Raw genomic sequence first — 19,499 nt, forward strand, 5'->3', positions numbered from 1 at the left:
TAAGCGTTGAAATTAGTAGTAAGAAAATAAAGAACAGTGGAAAAATACACTGTGTTCTTCATTTAATTTCCTTTTAGAAGGTGAATTCAGTTTTCTTGTTTTATAAATGTATTCTTTTCACTGGAATTTAACTGCAGTGATCACAATACTATGACGTTCTGTTTTTCTCAGTCTTTGATGCTTCAATGTATTTGTAATTATGACAAGAAGACACAAATACTGCTTTCTATAATTACTTTTTCATGATGAAACCTTACACTGAAGTTAAGACTGTATTCTGACCGCAAGTTGAGTGGATCTTATCATCCCATTTCTCTTATGGAGCAGATGGGGTTGTCAGATAGTCCCCTTCAAGGAGAATTCACAGGACATTTCTAGCTGTAGGTACAATGAGATATCTATCCTTCTAGGATTTTGGGATTTTCAAATAACCATTGCTCAATTCCCCAAAAGTTTGACATCATTAAAGGACTGTCCTCAACCAAAGTGTAAGTGGTAGATTAGTACAAAATATTGTAGGTGATACGCAATGATGCTGAGGCAAGCTATTAGAATACAATGTTGAGATCAAGTGACGGAAGGAAACCTTTCCTGGTGGCCACTTTAAGTGCTTAACTATGGAAATGATTCTTTTGAAACAATCTAAAATTGACAGTACTTATTTTTTAATGTAACCACATTAATTTATTGCTTGTCTGGAGAAATTCTATTTTTTGCCAATTTTACTGCACTGATAATTTGTATTGTTTTGAGAAAAGGTGCAGTTCATCAAATTGGCATTACACAGCAGCCATTTAATATATCTCCAAGATTTTCATTCCAGACCCTATGTCATAGGCTATTATGATTTACATGAAATATCTACACTCAGAGAAATTGGTATGAACTGATCATCAAATTGTAGGTTATTAGTTTGGTGGGGTAAAAACAAATAACATAATTAACATTTCATATATACAGTGGACGTGGACAAAAAATACTATTTAAAAAAGTAAAAATGGTGTAGAAAACTCTTATCTCCTATTATTTGTATATCTTCATAGAAATGAGTTATTAAAGTTACACTGGATCAAAGAGTGGCACTACTCAGAGCATTTACAAATTAGGACTCGATTATTTTTAAAACTTGTACTATGCTCAAAGCACAAATTAGGCTTCATTATTTAATACATGCATTCTTATGTTTATTTAACTAAAGAACATAATAAAAAATACATTCCAAAGCAAAAAACTAAAGGCTCAAATCAACATCAAAGAAATAATCAAATGAATTAAAATGATTTAGTTTTATTATGTCATACATTCTTTTGAAAACAAACTGTGAGGCAAATTTGTGGGTCCAAAAGAAAAGTAAACCTTTTAAAGCCAGGAAAAAGTAGTTAAAATATGTAAGAGCGGCCATCATGCATACTGCTTCAAGAATTCCAACTCCCCTTGAATGAGAATTCAGCAATTCTATTTCTTCTTAAGCTGGATGCCATCAGCCACATGCTACATGATAAAAAGAAAATCAATGAAGATACATAACAATGAAATTTTGAAATGAAACGATGCATAAAATAAAGCTAATATTGATACAAGGTTGACATACATTTGATTCTGACAAACTTTGAAACAGAATGGGCACATAATGCCATTTGGCAAACCAAGGAAAACATATAGATGTACTACTATTTGGAAATTTTGTAGATGCAACTATTAGATGGATTGAATGCTAATGTAAAGCATGCTGGAAGAAAAATATAAAATGCAATGGAACACATGCTTAATATAAAAATATATGCGTTCCCACCACAAGTATTGCAGAAGTACATGGCTGTTTTGTTTCTCTTATCACAGTTGGCACAAGGTGGATTCTCAGCATCTGATAATTCAACTAACTGGCGCATCAATGGATCTGGAGGGGGGAGACTAGTTCCATCTTTGAGTATTGTCTGCTGACTACAAGGAAGGAAATAAATATATTTATTTTGTATGTTCTAATCATTAGCTAGCTACTTATTAACATACATAATGCATGCAAGACAACACTTCCACAAGCCTACAAAACACAAGATATGGTATAGGTAGTGATGAAAATTGAAGTAGACATACAATGATTATGAAAATAAACTAAATGAGAATCAAATTCCAGAAATGATGCAAAAATAATTTTGTATCATACTTTCAATGATGGTGATAATATTACATGACTATATGCTATAATCGCAATGTTGCTGGTTGGGGAAATTGGGGAAAAACAAGACTTTTCTAAAGAATTGGAACTCAGACAAGAAAAGCAATCTATAGTTAGTACAATAATGTATTTTGCAAATTTCATGCCTAGGTAGCAATAACTATTAAAGCTTTTCAGAATTCATACATTAGCATTCACCACAAATAGCGAATTGTGGATTCCCATTTTAAGTAAAAGCATTTAGCAATTTATAACATCTATGAGTGTTTATTGATAGAAGATAATTTCTTATGTGGCAAAATGAAATTACTTAAAATATATTTTATGGATTTGATTACAACTCGGACAGAACTGACCAAAAAAATACTTTCAAAACATTTTTGCACTATCCTTGGTGGCTAGACTCATTTGCCATTGTAGAGAGTCACAAGTGATTCAGATCACTGGTCAAAAGGGGAGGCTGGAAGCACAGGAATCCTTAACACTTTTGGACCACAGAACCACCAATTACTATCTTGCCCACAGTAGGATATATAACACACTGTTCAGCATGCCTGGTCTTCATTCTTGGCTAGACATTTCAGTAAGTAAGTAGACAACTGTAGGTCAGCATGCCTACCTCAATGTGAATGGTTGTAAAAAAAGGGGTGGATGCATACCATTCCTCCTCCTTTCTCCTCTGCCAATTCCTCCTTTGATGGGGGAAAACATGACTGAAACCACCACCAAAGAGAATCAGAAGTCCATCCTTCAGACAGTTCTGAAGTTGGCCTTGTCAGTCAAACCACCAAAACATTTGGATGCAAAGCATATTTCCAAGGGGATTTATTTAAGCTAAAACAGTATGAATTCAATCTAAATATGTAGTTATTATCAGTAATCTAACGATTGAGGTAAGTTTTTGATAGACGCAAACTACCAAATAGTAATGACAATTACCTATTCTCCTTTTACAAAACAACCTGAAATCAAGCCTTACAATAGACCCCTCTTCAAATCTGCACACTTCCTCCCTTCATTCCATCCAACATCCCCATCCTATTCCTGCCCCTTCCTCTCCAGCCAAACAATCTCCCCTCAATTACAGTCTTCAATATCCATTGCCAATCAGATTGCTCTACATTCATCTTTCCTGCCTTTTTTGGATTTCTCCCAACAATCTTATCCCCTCCCCCACCATTTCTAGCACTTCCTCATTTTTTTTCTTTCAGTCCACCTTTTCCATTTTTCTCCACACCCACTCTTCAAAAGCCTCCAATCTGCGCCTATCATTCTGCTTCAGTTACCATGTTTCTGTGCCGTACAAAACTATACTCCAAAATATGAAGTAGGTAAATACGTAGTAAATCATCCTTGGTAAAACAGTATTGAGGATAAAACCCAAACAACTAGAGTTTAGAGCTAATGACTAAATTAAACATTATTTAGAGAAAAACTGGAATATCACATTGAATGGTACCCCACAAATAAGTAAAAAAAATACATTTAACTGTAGAGGTTATTCACGATAAAATTAAGAAATATTCGGCATCTTAAACCTTTGAAGTGAATTACATTAATGATGTACTATCATGATTACCTCTTTATTTGGTAGCAATGAAAAATTAAAATGCAATTTATTCTTGCTAATATCTATATAGGCTCAATGTTGGTAATTATTTCTACTGCTCCTGTCAGCATTCATACATTCACATGAAGTCATCATTGTCTTTAGACAAGGCACTCCAATTTCATACAACTTCTTCAAATACTACATTCATATGATGAAATATATCAACATAAAATCATGAAGGATAAGTGAAATCAAACTCATCAAAGAAAACAATTTAAAAGGATTAGGAAGAAATAAAATGCAATTATTTTGAAAAATATAATTAGTGATATTAACAATTATTCTATTCACAAATCGCGGAAGATCCAATAAGAGAACTAATTCCCTTCCATGTTTCTCTCATCTATGTAAGTTGAAATCATTGCTAAAGAGTCGCACAGATAATAGAATGACATTTTCTAGGGCAACTAGCAAACTAAGGATAAAATGTTCTTGCATGATTACCAGTTTTCCAGCACAAAAATATTTCTTTCTAACATGGCATGGAAAAAATAATTCCCTCCTCTCCTTCAAGCTATATCTAACCATCCAGCATTTCAAGGTAGAGGTGACTTCAATGTCCAAAAATGCTATTTTACTCAATCTGTTGTTCAATTGAGGTAAACAAAATATAAATGTAGAGAAAAGAAATCAATACATGATTTTTAATGTCTATGTGCAGAAATATTAGCCTATATAATTAACCATTGCCATTTGACTATTGACTTTTGGTGAGAACTGCACCTGGTAAATCATGTCTAACAAGCCGTTGGACAGTATAAATATAATAAATGAATGTTTTACCGAAGATAGGAATAAACTAGAGGGATGGATGTTTTATCCAAAACATTTACATTTCTCAGACTGCACAAGTACAGACAGAGAATGTAAAGGTGAGATGGCCTGTTATACAGTGGGGTAAGATCTCTTTTGGATCAAGAATATTTTGATGGCAGTGTCAGCTACTGATGAAGCTGAAGTCATTAGGATCTTTTATACCTAAGTCTGCACAGAGGACTGGTAATGTATTCTCTTAAAAATTTTACAAATATACATCATTTGAGGATTCAAAACTAATTCTGAAAATACATCATTTTAAAATCCTTTCGAAAGAATCTAAAGACAACTGAAATGCCATTTAAAACTGCCCTTTCATGAAGAGTAGGAATGACAACTTTCCCATATTAACATGAATTCCTCACCACAAATACTGTAATGTAAGATTATAGTGCAAGATCGTTTGGAAAAAATGCAAAAGTTGGTAACCGCTCAATTTAAATCACATAAAAAGAGAAAATTTGTGATGACATTAACTCCCAAAATACTCAGATAATCCAAAATGTTTTTAGAAGTCACTCCCATTTTGCAAAATACTAGAATTAAGATATCTTCACTCATATATCTATTCTATCAAGACTATAGTATTTAAGTTCAAACACCACAAAAGAGAAAATTATCTGGACAGTGAAACAAAAATAGTTCAATAAGTATTTGATTAATAATGAAAATGTTTGGATTTTGATGAGTTCTTGTGGTACATAATCACCTTAACAGAATTTGGACACTGTTCTGTATTTACTTTAGCTACAGCATGGAGAGTGATGAGATTATAAGTTATCAATCAAGTGCTGCCTTAATTTAGCATGTCCAGAAGAAACATGCGGTAAACAAATTATATGTATAGTCAATCAAAAAATCGAAATAATATATGTCTCTGGTAAGTAACAGGAAGCTCATAAATTATAAAAAGAGATGAAAAACCTAATTTTGACATTGAATTCAACAACCATTTCTTTTTTACTAAAGAATAATGCTTAAGATTATCAGCAAAATAAGCCTAACAAACTACTTTCTTCATTTTTTACCAGGGCTGATTGAAATTAGTCATAAGCTTCACTCAGCTGTGTCACATGTAACTCTTTACAGTTACAACATCAAAGGAAGAAGAGTACGCCATTCAGATTTTTACAAACAAATCTATCTTGATATGAGAATATCAAGACCTTTACTAGAATCTTCAGTTACTAGAATGGAGGGATATTTTGCTGCGAATGTACATTTAATTACCATCAGGAAATTGATGTCTTTTACAATAATCTTCAACTTAGTCAAGATAATAAGAAAAGTTTCATTGAATAACTTTTTGCTCTCATTTAATCTTTAATAAAAAATTATGGCTTCACAAAAAGCTGAAGAATTGGTGATTCCAGAAAAAGCACATTGATTGTTGAGTGGGCACAAGGAAGGCTGCTACCAATGAGGAAAACCTGTATATTGGGGGGACGAGAATTCCTGGCTATCAGTGCACAGCAGAAGCCCACCCACTTTGGTGTCATTAACTTTGCATCGCCAACATTTTAAACTGATCACACACATCTTCAGTGATTTATTGATACACTATGCAGCAATTATATAACCTCTTTAAATTTGTTTTTTGAAAAATGCTGGGTTATACTGCTGATCTAAACAAAGTCAACTGCATTCAGGGTCAAGTTAAGCTGTGTCTAGTACTTAGTGCAGGATCACAAAAGTCACACCATACCTTTCCACTAAGTATCACAATTTAAAATTTGTGTAAGCTGGAAAATTGGTAACTGATATAAGGTTTACATTATCATGCCATTTACTAGTTAACTTCTAGTAAAAATCTTAAGAGGGGCAAGCAATGTATGAAGGCCATATTCTCCTTTCTGTAAATTGCATGGTGGCAACAGTGAAGTTCTCTCAGAAACATTTTGAAATTGTTACATAAACCCTTCACAAGGAAATCCTATTTTATATTTTGTGAACTGCATGCCAAGAAAAGAATCTAACATTATCAAAGAGGAATCATGGAATTACATTTGTATTTATCAAGTTTCACATATGTTGTAAAAGATACAAAATGAATGAAAGAAGGAAAAGAGATCTCCCTTTGAAAATTACATCATTCTTTGACATCATTCTTTGAAGCTGTATGCAAAATGACCTCAGCCATCAATGCACCCCATAAACAAAAATACTATACTTGAAGCTGTCAATGTCCATTCTTTGAGACTTTTTGTGGTGACAACTGATTTTTGATTTTACTCAGATTTAAGTATTGACTTATCTAAAAAGTGCCTTCAAGATCTGAAGTAACAAAATTAGTAATGGCTTTGGATATACTGGGTTCCCTGGATATTGACTTGGGGAAGGCTAGATTGAATCAGTAAACAAAACAACAGAGTGGTTGCTCTTCATATAAGTCTTCTCGCAAGAGAGAAAGAAACTGTAAAAATCAATGGCCAGATATGATTAGAAGTATAAAATCAGAAAGATCAAGCAAATGACATTGTCAGATATTTATGTTTTGAGAGTGTAAACATTTTAAATCCACACCTATTAACCCAAGAAAACCTCACGTCTGAGGCAATAGGTGACTCAACTTTGCCAAGCATCTACTTTTCACATATGGAAACATTTTAGGGTATCTGTGAATGTGTTAAGAATCATCTGCCTTCATTTTTACACTGAACACGGAAAAAATTATTTAAGACCTCTGACCTCATGGAAACTTTGATCCCCATGGTTTTCAGCCAACCCCGATTGTCATGCTCAAATGATTTGAATAGTGAGCAAAAAATATGGGTCATTACTCTGAAAGACATTAAAGAAAGGTGGCGAACATGAACAAGACACCACAATTTTAGATTCTTAGTATGAAGATGTTTCAGATAACAGGCAAAGCTTGAAAGATTGCCTTTAAAGTTAATGCCATTTACAATAAAAACTTTGAATGCACCACTTCTTTTAACTTAAGGTAAACAATTTTAACACATAAGGAATAAAATAGATATTTGCAAACTCTATAAAATATTCATTTGGAAAAAAAACATGGTAGCATTGAATCCTCACAATGCATTGCATTAAAACACTTAGTGGACTCAATTCACAATGATAAACATCCTCATTTACAAAACATCCACCTTCTTCTAGAGCAAGAACTCTCATTAATTCTTGATGGGTCCTAGATACATATTCACATACAATGCAACAATTTCAGAGCGTAAAAATCATTCGCCTTGACTGGGACTCGAACCCAGATCCCTCAATATCCGGTCGAGTGCTTTAGCCACTTAAGCTACCGAGGCGTCCTCTTAAACTCTGAAATTTTGGGGCTTTTAAAGGAACTAGATGTTATGACGAAATACCGTACATACAATGTCACATGTATTCGTAGTCGTGCGCGAGGCGCCACTGTCCACGAGGTTAAAGCCAACTTTAAACACGTATGGTGTTTTCCCTTTGACAAATTCCAAAGAAACTGCGGGAGATGCCGCAACAGTAACTTTTAACGGAGTCATCCGCTAATGTGCATTTCAATGCAACAATTTCAGAGCGTAAAAATCATTCGCCTTGACTGGGACTCGAACCCAGATCCCTCAATATCCGGTCGAGTGCTTTAGCCACTTAAGCTACCGAGGCGTCCTCTTAAACTCTGAAATTTTGGGGCTTTTAAAGGAACTAGATGTTATGACGAAATACCGTACATACAATGTCACATGTATTCGTAGTCGTGCGCGAGGCGCCACTGTCCACGAGGTTAAAGCCAACTTTAAACACGTATGGTGTTTTCCCTTTGACAAATTCCAAAGAAACTGCGGGAGATGCCGCAACAGTAACTTTTAACGGAGTCATCCGCTAATGTGCATTTCAATGCAACAATTTCAGAGCGTAAAAATCATTCGCCTTGACTGGGACTCGAACCCAGATCCCTCAATATCCGGTCGAGTGCTTTAGCCACTTAAGCTACCGAGGCGTCCTCTTAAACTCTGAAATTTTGAAGTCGTCTGACTGAAGTCGTGCGCCTCGCGCACGACTACGAATACATGTGACATTGTATGTACGGTATTTCGTCATAACATCTAGTTCCTTTAAAAGCCCCAAAATTTCAGAGTTTAAGAGGACGCCTCGGTAGCTTAAGTGGCTAAAGCACTCGACCGGATATTGAGGGATCTGGGTTCGAGTCCCAGTCAAGGCGAATGATTTTTACGCTCTGAAATTGTTGCATTGAAATGCACATTAGCGGATGACTCCGTTAAAAGTTACTGTTGCGGCATCTCCCGCAGTTTCTTTGGAATTTGTCAAAGGGAAAACACCATACGTGTTTAAAGTTGGCTTTAACCTCGTGGACAGTGGCGCCTCGCGCACGACTACGAATACATGTGACATTGTATGTACGGTATTTCGTCATAACATCTAGTTCCTTTAAAAGCCCCAAAATTTCAGAGTTTAAGAGGACGCCTCGGTAGCTTAAGTGGCTAAAGCACTCGACCGGATATTGAGGGATCTGGGTTCGAGTCCCAGTCAAGGCGAATGATTTTTACGCTCTGAAATTGTTGCATTGAAATGCACATTAGCGGATGACTCCGTTAAAAGTTACTGTTGCGGCATCTCCCGCAGTTTCTTTGGAATTTTTCACATACAATCTTGCGACCAGTAAATTTGTCATTATCAATTCTGCTACACAATGAACATGGGGAAAATGTAATTCAAGAATATTAAAAGACAATGTGGCTACAACAGGTTATATTATCCTTCATTCTGTAAGTCACAATAGTTCATTTAAAGACAGGTCTTTGATAAGAAAATATTTCCCAAATAATTTAATTTACAATATGATACTTCAAATGGTATTAATTATAATGTCAATCAATTTCTTTGGGCCAGAGGTACTGTAAGAGAGATTACCCACAATTGTTACACCAGGAAAACTGAAATTTTGATTATTGCCAAACCACTATGGTTTTGACAGTTTGCCTTACATTATTGTGGATTTAAAAATTCAATTATGAAAAAAATAAACAAAACTGTAATGGACATTAACTAAGAGGCAGCAGTAGCATAGAAAATTTTGATACATATTTAACTAAAACTGTAGACTTTCAACATGAAACAACTCACTTAGGATTGGTTTGCTACAGTGATAATAGTATTTATTACTGATGAAAATATGGGACGACTTAAGTAATTTGCACCATGTAGAATGGTTCTATCATTACAGATAGATATAATTTAGAAAGAGGAGAAAGCATTGTGAGAAATCCTGATGCCATGATGAAATTAAGATGCAAGGGGCATAGTCAAGCTATCACATAAAGGGTTATACATGTATGTTCCATGCATGAAGTGTTTCCCATAAAAACTAACGGAGATGAAGCAAGCAAAATATCCTGGCACTCGCAGAAATTGATCCTGGGCCTATCCTTTGGATCACAAATAAATTGCCCAAGACATTAAAACTTAAAAGGGATATTCAGCAATGAATTGAATGTAGCCAGGAAAAATGATCTAATACAAAAATATCAGAGTAAAGTATCGTAAATATTACACTATGGAATGTGGATATGAGAGTATGCTGTTCTGAAAAGTTTGAGAGAGTTAACAAATCTACTAACTTGGTAAACAAGAAAAATAAGGATTATCTATTTGAACAGTTAAAAAAACATACAGGTAGATTGAGAAAGATGAAAATGAGGAATTCCTACAGTGCATTGAAGCTGTAAATTTGAGACAGCTACATTTTCCATTGGAATATCATAATATTCATCTCACTAACAATCAATAGCTCACCATTCATTCCTAGAGATTCACAATATCAATCATGCATCTCAAACACTATTTTACCAAGTTAGACTTATGCAAGCATAAAAATATACTAACTATACTCACCCACATAGAGGGCATGTTATCTTGCTATCAATATCACGGCCACGAAGACAACGAGCACAAAAGGTGTGAAAGCACGCAAGGAGACAGGGTTCCTTGTAATAGTCGTCACACACGTAACAGAGCAATGGATTGCGAGGATGTGGGGGTGGTGGAGGAGGGTTACTCCCACTCACACCTCCCCCTGCTACTCCACCACCACCACCTACATTGCCAACATCCTCAGCTGCAACTCCAGAGCCAACTGGAGCCCCACCACTCTCCACAGTTACAGACTCCTGTTGCTGCTGCTGCTGTTGTTGTTGTTGCTGCTGCTGCTGTTGTTGCTGCTGTTGTTGTTGCTTCATGATAAGAAGTTAGAATATTAGAAAATTACAGGATCAAATTAAAATCTTACATGGGACTTGAAACAACATACTGAAAGTAGGAGGAGGAGGTGGTGATGATGCTGAAGGTGCTGATGGGGATGGTGGTGGGGTGGAACTCCCCCACCAGGCATCATCTTTCTTCTATAACAACTCTACAATTAGCGTGATATCCTCTAAGCGGACTGGCTATTAAGGGCTGGTGATGGAGGCACTTGTAGTCAGACATGAGGAATGCCACACTTCCGTAACAACCGTGCACTTGTAAGCGAAATATCAACGAAGACCAGCATGACTGTACAAATTGAAGAGAACGAATTAAGACGTTAAGTGGAATTGTCTTTACTTCCGATCAATACTAACGTAATATTAATAGTGGCGTCATTTGGCATGCACTATGAAGGTAACATTGTATGAGAAGCATTACTTATACGTAATATTTTTACAAGTAATTGCCGCAATATTTAAAGTTAGCTATTCTGTTAAATCTAAAAGGCAATGAGCTACTGATCCCAAACCTTGTAAACAAAATAACTAAATTAAATTCATTATCTATATGAATAGATAAGCGTTTCAATGACATCCTGCTTTGCAAAAGAAATGCCATTTTTAATTTTACTACAAGAATAGCATTTTACATTGCGAGAACGTAACAATTGGCGAAAGCATTTAAATGAATAAATATTACAAAAAAATGACAGCTGCTGATTCTATAATGCATAGGATTCATCACATGTAGCATTTCATGAAACCGCCCAATTTATTATTATTCTTTCATCAACAAGCTGATCTAAATATAACACAAAAACATGTAATTCTTTCTCGCGTAAATAGTAACAGGGTCAATTGATTTAAATATTGTTTGAAGAGTTGACAGGAACCATTAAACCATTACGATTAACGTAAACCGCAAATTAGTCTTCAGTCATTGATCTGTTCTACCTGTAAGTAGGTCTTGATATCTGCCCTGTCTTTCCGTGTGAGGAAGAAGAACAGCTCCGTCGACTTTGTTATTTACCGAGTCACATTTCTAAATGGATAATATACACAGAAACCTAACGATATGTTTCACGAAAAAGATCCTGATTTCTCATTATTAATATAAAACTGTGAATCTAGTTCTACGTTCATGCTTTACAACGCGCATGTTTGGAATTTCCGAAACTGTGTCACGGCTCGTGGCGCTATCAGCGAGCAGATGGGAGCCTGGCGCAATAGTGATTAAGGGTTCATCGTGCATGACCTGAATGTGAGTGAGTTCAAAGGGATGACTCCTTAAGCGTGTATGACCATGTGAAATAAAAATTTAAGAATTCACTCGGGACCTCATTAGAAACAACGCATTGAATTGTCAAACTACATTCTGAATTTACGAATAAAAAAACAAAGGGTTAACTAAGGATTCGATAAAGCTGCCGGCACTTTCCATGTACAATGTTGTGAACAATTACTGCAACGTCAAATAATCATGGACGATTAAGACAAAGTTGATGCGATTTACTCATATAAGTGTACTATCATGAAATAATATAGGAATTCATTGTTATACTATCAAAAATGAAATCTATTTGTAGGGTAACATTTTTTGCCTCAATTGTTGTCCCGATTATTGGCGTACTGATAGGGTATCTATACCCGGGCCAGCATCTTGTTAAAGGCTCCTTTAGGAATTAATGACGAATAAAATTGGCATTATTGAGTGGAGATCATTATTGAAGGTAAAATTTGGACGTTCCTGATAGCACATATTAATAAAATTTAAAGGGCATCTGCAAAACACATAAATGTGTTTGTATTGTCATATTTTTTTCATTAATTTTTTCGTTCACGTCAGTGCATCGTTCGGGATTACTTTCTAATTCTTATTATTCCACTTCGGTACTGCCTCAAACATTCTTGTGTCGGAGTTTGGCAATTTGCACCAGCGTTTTCTGCCACATTCCAATTTCTCCAGATAACTTCCTCTCTTTACCAAACTTTGTCACATTTTCCTCCCTCCAGATCGATATTTCTAAGCTACTTATATACACCCATCACCTTTCTATGAAGACTCTAAAATCTAGATTTAACAATGCTAAGATGCTATATTTCTCAAAGAATGTCTTTCCACAAATTCTTCCTTTTTATCAAGGCTAATTGTCAACATGGATGCCCTTATAAGAAACGCTTTTTTTTACTATATCCTACAAACTTTTGCTGACTCATTAATAAAGCTTTTTAAATATACACAAGTCATTTTGGCCCTATTTGCTCAATTTTTTGCTTAAATACTCCAATTCCTGGTAGGCATTCAAATTTGACTTACGGAAACCTATTCTAACTCCATTACCAATCATGTATGACATGGCCCCAAAATATGTTATCGTACAATCCTCAAATGAACAACCAATTTGGAACACTCCTGTTAGTTCAATTGTGCTCTTAAGCCTACACCAATTAATTGTGAACAGTATCTCCCAACAATTATTAATCATATCCCCATTTAAAATCATTGATACTTGAATTATTGAAGGCACCAAACCTCTGATGAGCTACCTAAATACTGTTAATACTTGTATATGAATAAATGCTAAGGACATGTGACCCAATCGGGATTTTAAGATTTAAATGAGGAAATGGGAACAGGTTGATATTAATGTAAGAGACACACAAGTCCACTGCGTTAACAAGCCATTCTACAGAATGAAACTATGGCACTAAAGTGGTCTCCAAATGTTTTAGGTAAAGACCGAGATATACTTAAGTTTGTCCACGAGATCAAAATACAGTGGGATCATAAAGCATGCCATGTCATAAATATTAGCTGTTTAAGGCACACAAGATACTCCAAGTATAACTAAGTAACCCAAAAATCTTCAATGGAATAAAACATTTTTTTGAGTTAATAGTTTTCAATTGAGCCTTAAAAGAATAAATGTTCTTAGAATTTGAAAAATTAGTAGGTCTGTTTTGCAAACATTTATTCATATCAAGAGTTCCCTATTTCAGCCAGTTTGTTCTAACAGACGCATTATGCAAATAATTATGAGCTCCTGTCAAAAGAGAACGTTCGTCTTATTTAAAGAAAAATCTCCTGATATTAGCTCTTACACAAGATAAAAGAGATAGCATGAACAGGAAATTGGTTGAGAAGGTAAACTATTGCGAGGCCATTATTCCCCAAAAAATTATAGAATTATGGCCTTGGCCATAATTCTATTATTTTCTGAATTTTAGATACAATAATTAATAGGAGGGAAGATGTCGAAAACATAATGCTATAAAACACTTCGAAATAAAATTCATCATAATAAAGTTAAAACAAGATTCCTATTCCCATTGTTTATCTTGGTTTTCCTAATGGGAGCATAATGAGTTCAACTTTTGTTGCAAATCCACAAACTGATAGTATATTGGAACTAGCATAAATTCCTAGAAACTTATGCTTTTTAAATGGATATTCTATCAATTTTTACTAGACAGCTTTCTGTCAAGCTATTACAAAATGAGAACCTAAGAAATGATGCCATAAAAAAATTAAGAACATATAGTGTGTTAATGTAACATTCGCAAAGGAAACAAAAGTTCATGGGGTTGACTGAAGTATTTACTGGCACAGGTAGAGAGATATACTGAATGATTATTTAAATCTTAACTCCATCAATTCCTTTGTGATCATCAATGCTATACTGTAGATGAATTCATGTCCCTTTCTCTAGGTATAATTCTACAAAAATACTCTTGTCACCACTCCAGACTCCTGTTTTTGATTTTAATGTCCACATTTTCTTATATTTTTATTCTGAGATATATGCTGACTCTTTAACATCCACTCTGTGATGCCTGCTAAGAATACGATCAGACACTTTGACGTGTCCCATACTTGTGGCAAACATGTCTTATAGGAACCAAAAAACACCATTAAATAAGAGGGCCTCCTGGTTTCAGAATGTTTCTCCCAACAGAGCAATGGTAAGTCAATGAAAATTTCCCTCCAGGAGGTATTCTATGGAAACCTTGAGTTTTTAAGGATTGATACCAATATTTGTTAGCTCATGAACAGGTACCATCACAAAACAATGAGGTCAGGAGGGGGATAATGGGAAATCAAATCTCTATTACTGCACAACCTGAGGAAGTTGAAGTACATAAAATCTAAACTGAATGGGCGGGATATTCACTGAGCTAATTGAAGTACTGACAAATTTACAATAAATGAACGAATACTACTTTAATGCTACAATCTGGATTTTACTGTTTGAATAATAAACAAAAAGGAACTCTCACAAAATGTGTAATATTTACACCATATTGAAGATGCACTGTAAGCAAACTCATTAAATTAAATGGGAATACGTATTTCAAAATCTGCCAGAAAAAGAAAATAATTCACATATTTTTGAGATAACCAAAACAATTTCTTTGTAAATTTTAACTTTCGACAAAGTTAATGGAGGATGCACAAATAATTTTGCTTGTGAGGAATTAATACATTTTTTTAATAAGTGTGGACTAAACAGCACAAGCCCATTAATTGGTCCCCGACCACTTATAACAGCTGCGCTGATGGTGCAGGCACACAAGTGATATTCATAGTAATGTGCTATTTAAGCACAGTGCAGGGGCAACCAATTATTATAAGTGATCCTTGAAATCCATCACTAACATTTTTATCTAAGGGGAGAATTTATTGTGAATAAGTTTATAAATCACTTTAAATGCAGCAGAACTAATTAGAGAAGGAGATGCTGCCTGACTTACCTTTCTCCCATCATTGCAAAATTTGACATTGGACACCTAACAAGAAAGAATATATTTAGGAAAACGTTCCAGGTGAGTACAACACCTTTACAGACCCTTAAGTACTATTACCTGGCCAATACCAATTCTAGCTTCACCTTCAAGGGAATCAATGTGAAATCTTAAAAATTGCAATCTACCCATGGAGGTTCAGGGAAGGCTTTCCTTAAAATCCAATTATGGGTACAAGTTAGTATCTTCCATTGAACAGTTTTAGAGCACTTTGTGGTTTTGTTATAATTTCTTCGGGATTTTCTGCTGTACTCATCACCTTTCAAAACACTCCATTTGTTCAACCTATGTAAAATACCATCAGGGACTGAAGGGACCAATCATTTGTAAGAACTGAAAATGCAGCACTTGGACCTAAAAATGTGGGCCTCATTATTTTTAATATGTTACCTGACATGAAGAGGAATACTATTAGGAAAAAATTTGCGTATCTCTCTTAAAGCATATGTTTTACTCTGTCGACGAATATCTACAACTATAATTTGCAGCTGTATATTTTCTTTGAAGTGTCCTGTATTTGTGCAACAAATTCTAGGACAAAAATAAATTGATTGATTGAAGAGTTCATTACTGAGGAGGTCATTGATCATTTATCAAAATATATTGCTGATAATATAATCGCACAGTATTAATTATATAAATAAAAATTTTTTATGGGTAGAGTACATCACATACACACAACTAAGACACTCGTCTCATTCAAACCTAAATGCTTCCAGAATGGTGGAATACAGTTATTTAATTTTCAGAGCAAGGGTGGTGCTATGGGTTGACTTACCTTAAAATTGATTGGCCCAAACTCCCACCCTGATAATTTTTATTCACTTTTAAAATCTTTGTCACAAATATAAAAGCAATGATGAAGAAAAATTTCACCATGATAACTCCCATACAAGCTCATTATTTTGGCCCTAACCATCTCAAGGTAAAAATAAGTTCTCTATCAATTACTTCGGTTTATGTAATCTATCCCAGTCACATAGCCTTCCTATGTCCTGGATGATAGTGGTTCATTTATTATTCAAGTAAGCAATCTTATCCCAAGCAGAAGCAAATTTAATGGTTAATTTCAAATGGTAGCAACTAGTTTCTACAAGGGACTCCCTTCAACAAGAAAACATCGTGCCTACTTAGAGTGACCTCTGTCAAACAAATTTTTCACTTAAAATTAATTGGTGCTCGTTATAATTATATCAAATTGAAAGAACTGCAGGAGATGCAGTGCCAGAAGCTTTCAACAGAGCCATCCACTGGCATGCATGAAAAGTCTGCATTTTAATAGATCAAATTGGTCAAAATATTTCCTAACTTACTAAACACAACCAAGAGTAATCTGTGGGACAAAGAAAAAGGAAAAAATTTTGCTACTTCTACATATACACATCAATGGCACTGCCTACACATGAATATAAAATTGCCACCAGGAGTCTCCATTTACAGTGTCTGTTAACATGCACAGAAATATTGAAGTATACTATTCTTAAATATCTGATCACTTTCGAAATAAATCATTAATTAATTAATAAATAGTCTGGGACATGGTTGTTCAGTGAGGAGTGCATTGAACTACCGACCAGATGACCCATATTAACCTGTGGGTGGTCTTTGGGAACCCTCAAATTCAACCAAGCAGTAAATTTATGGGTCCAGATCTTCCTGGGAAACCGTAGGCAGTACAGGGAGAGGAAGTGCCCCTCTATACCCAGATATGCGAATTTCACATGCAATTGGACTTAGTACAAGGTGAGCTCTATCCTCACCTGTCAAACCAGTCATTGGATTGGTAACTGTGGTTATATGAATAGTCTTTCGAAAAGTGTCAGCAAATATTACTACACAAACTGAGGCATAGGGGGATCGAGATGGTGCGGGGGCTAACGTACTGGCTTCCCACCCTGAGGGCGCGGGTTCAAATCCCGGCGGTGTTGAATATTTTTCAGAGGTATCTCGATCCCTACTAGAGGTGCTTTGTGGAGGGCACTTTGAGTGAGTACGCCGTCCGTCGGATGGGACGTTAAACTGTGGACCCCTTGGCGCCTTTCGTAAAGAGTAGGCTAATGCCGACGCCGGGTTTCTCTCCACCCTTCATCCTTTCCTATCCATCCCCTATGGCGCAAATGACCTTAGCTGTCGGTCGCCTCCCCTCAAAACTAGTACTAGTACTGAGGCATAACTTAAAAAATGGAGACATATTGTAAAGATCAAATCTTTGACGACAAGGAAATGTCATGGTTATGCAACATCCATTTATTTTCAACTATATGAAGTACATAGTGCAACTATTGATTAAATTGCATCTAAATACAACTCCCCAGTGATCGTTCAATACCTAAAATGTGAGAAGACATAGTCCCTCATTAATGTGCAGTCATGACCTGTATTTTAAATGAATGTAATATTAAAGCTTGATTGACACCGGCATTAAATTGGTCCCTTTGTTGATTGTTTTTCCTACAATCCTGATGACAATACCATCTGTAACATTTGTAATAGAAGGTAAAAACGATATTTAACACATAGTAAAACGAATGTAAACAGTTCAAGATTTTAAAAATCTCACGACATTTTTATAAAAAATGAAAATGCAATAAACAAATCATATGATAAAATGTCTGGTGATTCATTCCTAAGTAGTAAATTAGCAACCACTCTTATGAACATGAAATCATATGAAATTCCAAAACAATGAAAAAATTATCATAAATATCTATAAACAAACTCCGTACCTTCCTGGAAAAGCCCTTTACGTGAAATATGTAAAAGCAACAGTTTATAAAGTGCTCTCAAGGAAAGTTGCGGTTTCATTTTAACCCAAATCGGTATGCACACAGTGCAGAAGTAAACAGGGCAATATGTGATAGGCAAATCGACACTACACATAATACAAGCGGACATTCGAAGTGGACACCAAGAGATCATCATCGTAAAACTTGGTTTCTATAACCACGTTTCCACTGTGGAAAAAATAATAACACTTAATTACAAATTGGAAAAGCCATAACGTTAGAATCATATTGTATCACCAATTCAAATGAAAACACATAAGCAAAATGAAATCCAATTGTTGCGAAATCTCTCAGACACTCACTTCAAGACATTAGCAGGCATCATTTGTGATTCTGGAGCGGCTTCTATAAGTGACTGCCAAGTATTAGTCGAGTTAGGTATTACAAATCCAAATTCGAAAAACCACTCCTCTAAGCAACGACCCTAAGGATGAAAAAGTACATCATTAAGAGCCACGCTAAAACAAAAATTGCGCAAGATATCATAGGTCCACTATACCTTAAAGAGAACTTTCTGCTCCAATCGGAATTTCTCCATTGGTTCCACCGATGAAAAATTTATTTCCCTTGAAACGGCTCGACATTTTAAAATTTTCTTGGGTACTTTGGCTTCATGCTCAACGTCAGGGATTGATCTACCATAAAAATTCAACGCATAAAAAATGATTGAAATGGCAGTATTTCATTCACAGTTATAATGTACATACATAGAAATACTTACAGATCCTCGTTGCCGTACCATAAGATTTTACCAGTATCTACATCTCGTAAGTTCATCCAATTACTAAGACGCAGTTAAGGCAATAATTAACCCAATGCAAACTACGAAACAATCAAACAATTTAAACATATTTCATCGATAAAAGGATACACAACGAAGCCTTTGAGAATATCTTCACTTCGAGAAGGCATTTTTTGTTCAAGTTCGAAGATAAACACCGCAATTTAACTAATCAAAAGTAGCAAATAATAAAATCAAATGAATGCATTCCGATCTCATATAATCAAACATATTGAATGAATACAAGCGAAATTATTGACTTCGAGTCAAACGCACGATACATCAATAACGACTTTCGCAATTACAAATCCAACCGAAC

At 35.2% G+C, this 19,499-nt stretch overlaps 2 protein-coding genes across 3 annotated transcripts in view; both read right to left on the reverse strand.

The window, feature by feature from the left end:
• The window catches only part of LOC139686405 (uncharacterized), a 64,288-nt gene extending 52,099 nt beyond the window's left edge, over positions 1 to 12,189 (reverse strand). The window contains exons 1-4 of the mRNA XM_071583598.1: positions 11,765 to 12,189; positions 10,876 to 11,117; positions 10,461 to 10,798; positions 1,793 to 1,941 (exon numbers count right to left, since the gene is read on the reverse strand). Of these exons, the coding sequence (XP_071439699.1) occupies positions 1,793 to 1,941; positions 10,461 to 10,798; positions 10,876 to 10,959 (571 nt within the window). The 5' untranslated portion in view covers positions 10,960 to 11,117; positions 11,765 to 12,189. The remainder of the gene's footprint in view (positions 1 to 1,792; positions 1,942 to 10,460; positions 10,799 to 10,875; positions 11,118 to 11,764) is intronic.
• Positions 12,190 to 17,844: 5,655 nt separating this feature from the next.
• The window catches only part of PrBP (Prenyl-binding protein), a 53,321-nt gene continuing 51,666 nt past the window's right edge, over positions 17,845 to 19,499 (reverse strand). The window contains exons 1-5 of one of the 2 annotated variants that reach the window (XM_071583544.1): positions 19,271 to 19,480; positions 19,121 to 19,183; positions 18,899 to 19,034; positions 18,702 to 18,823; positions 17,845 to 18,567 (exon numbers count right to left, since the gene is read on the reverse strand). In XM_071583544.1, the coding sequence (XP_071439645.1) occupies positions 18,486 to 18,567; positions 18,702 to 18,823; positions 18,899 to 19,034; positions 19,121 to 19,183; positions 19,271 to 19,311 (444 nt within the window). In that variant the 5' untranslated portion in view covers positions 19,312 to 19,480 and the 3' untranslated portion in view covers positions 17,845 to 18,485. Of the gene's footprint in view, positions 18,568 to 18,701; positions 18,824 to 18,898; positions 19,035 to 19,120; positions 19,184 to 19,270; positions 19,481 to 19,499 lie in introns of those variants that run through there. The other variant, XM_071583545.1, reaches the window with a different exon arrangement.

Source organism: Hetaerina americana, unplaced genomic scaffold, assembly GCF_022747635.1.
Source record: "Hetaerina americana unplaced genomic scaffold, ioHetAmer1.1.p SCAF_14, whole genome shotgun sequence".
In the NCBI taxonomy this organism is placed as follows: domain Eukaryota; kingdom Metazoa; phylum Arthropoda; class Insecta; order Odonata; family Calopterygidae; genus Hetaerina; species Hetaerina americana.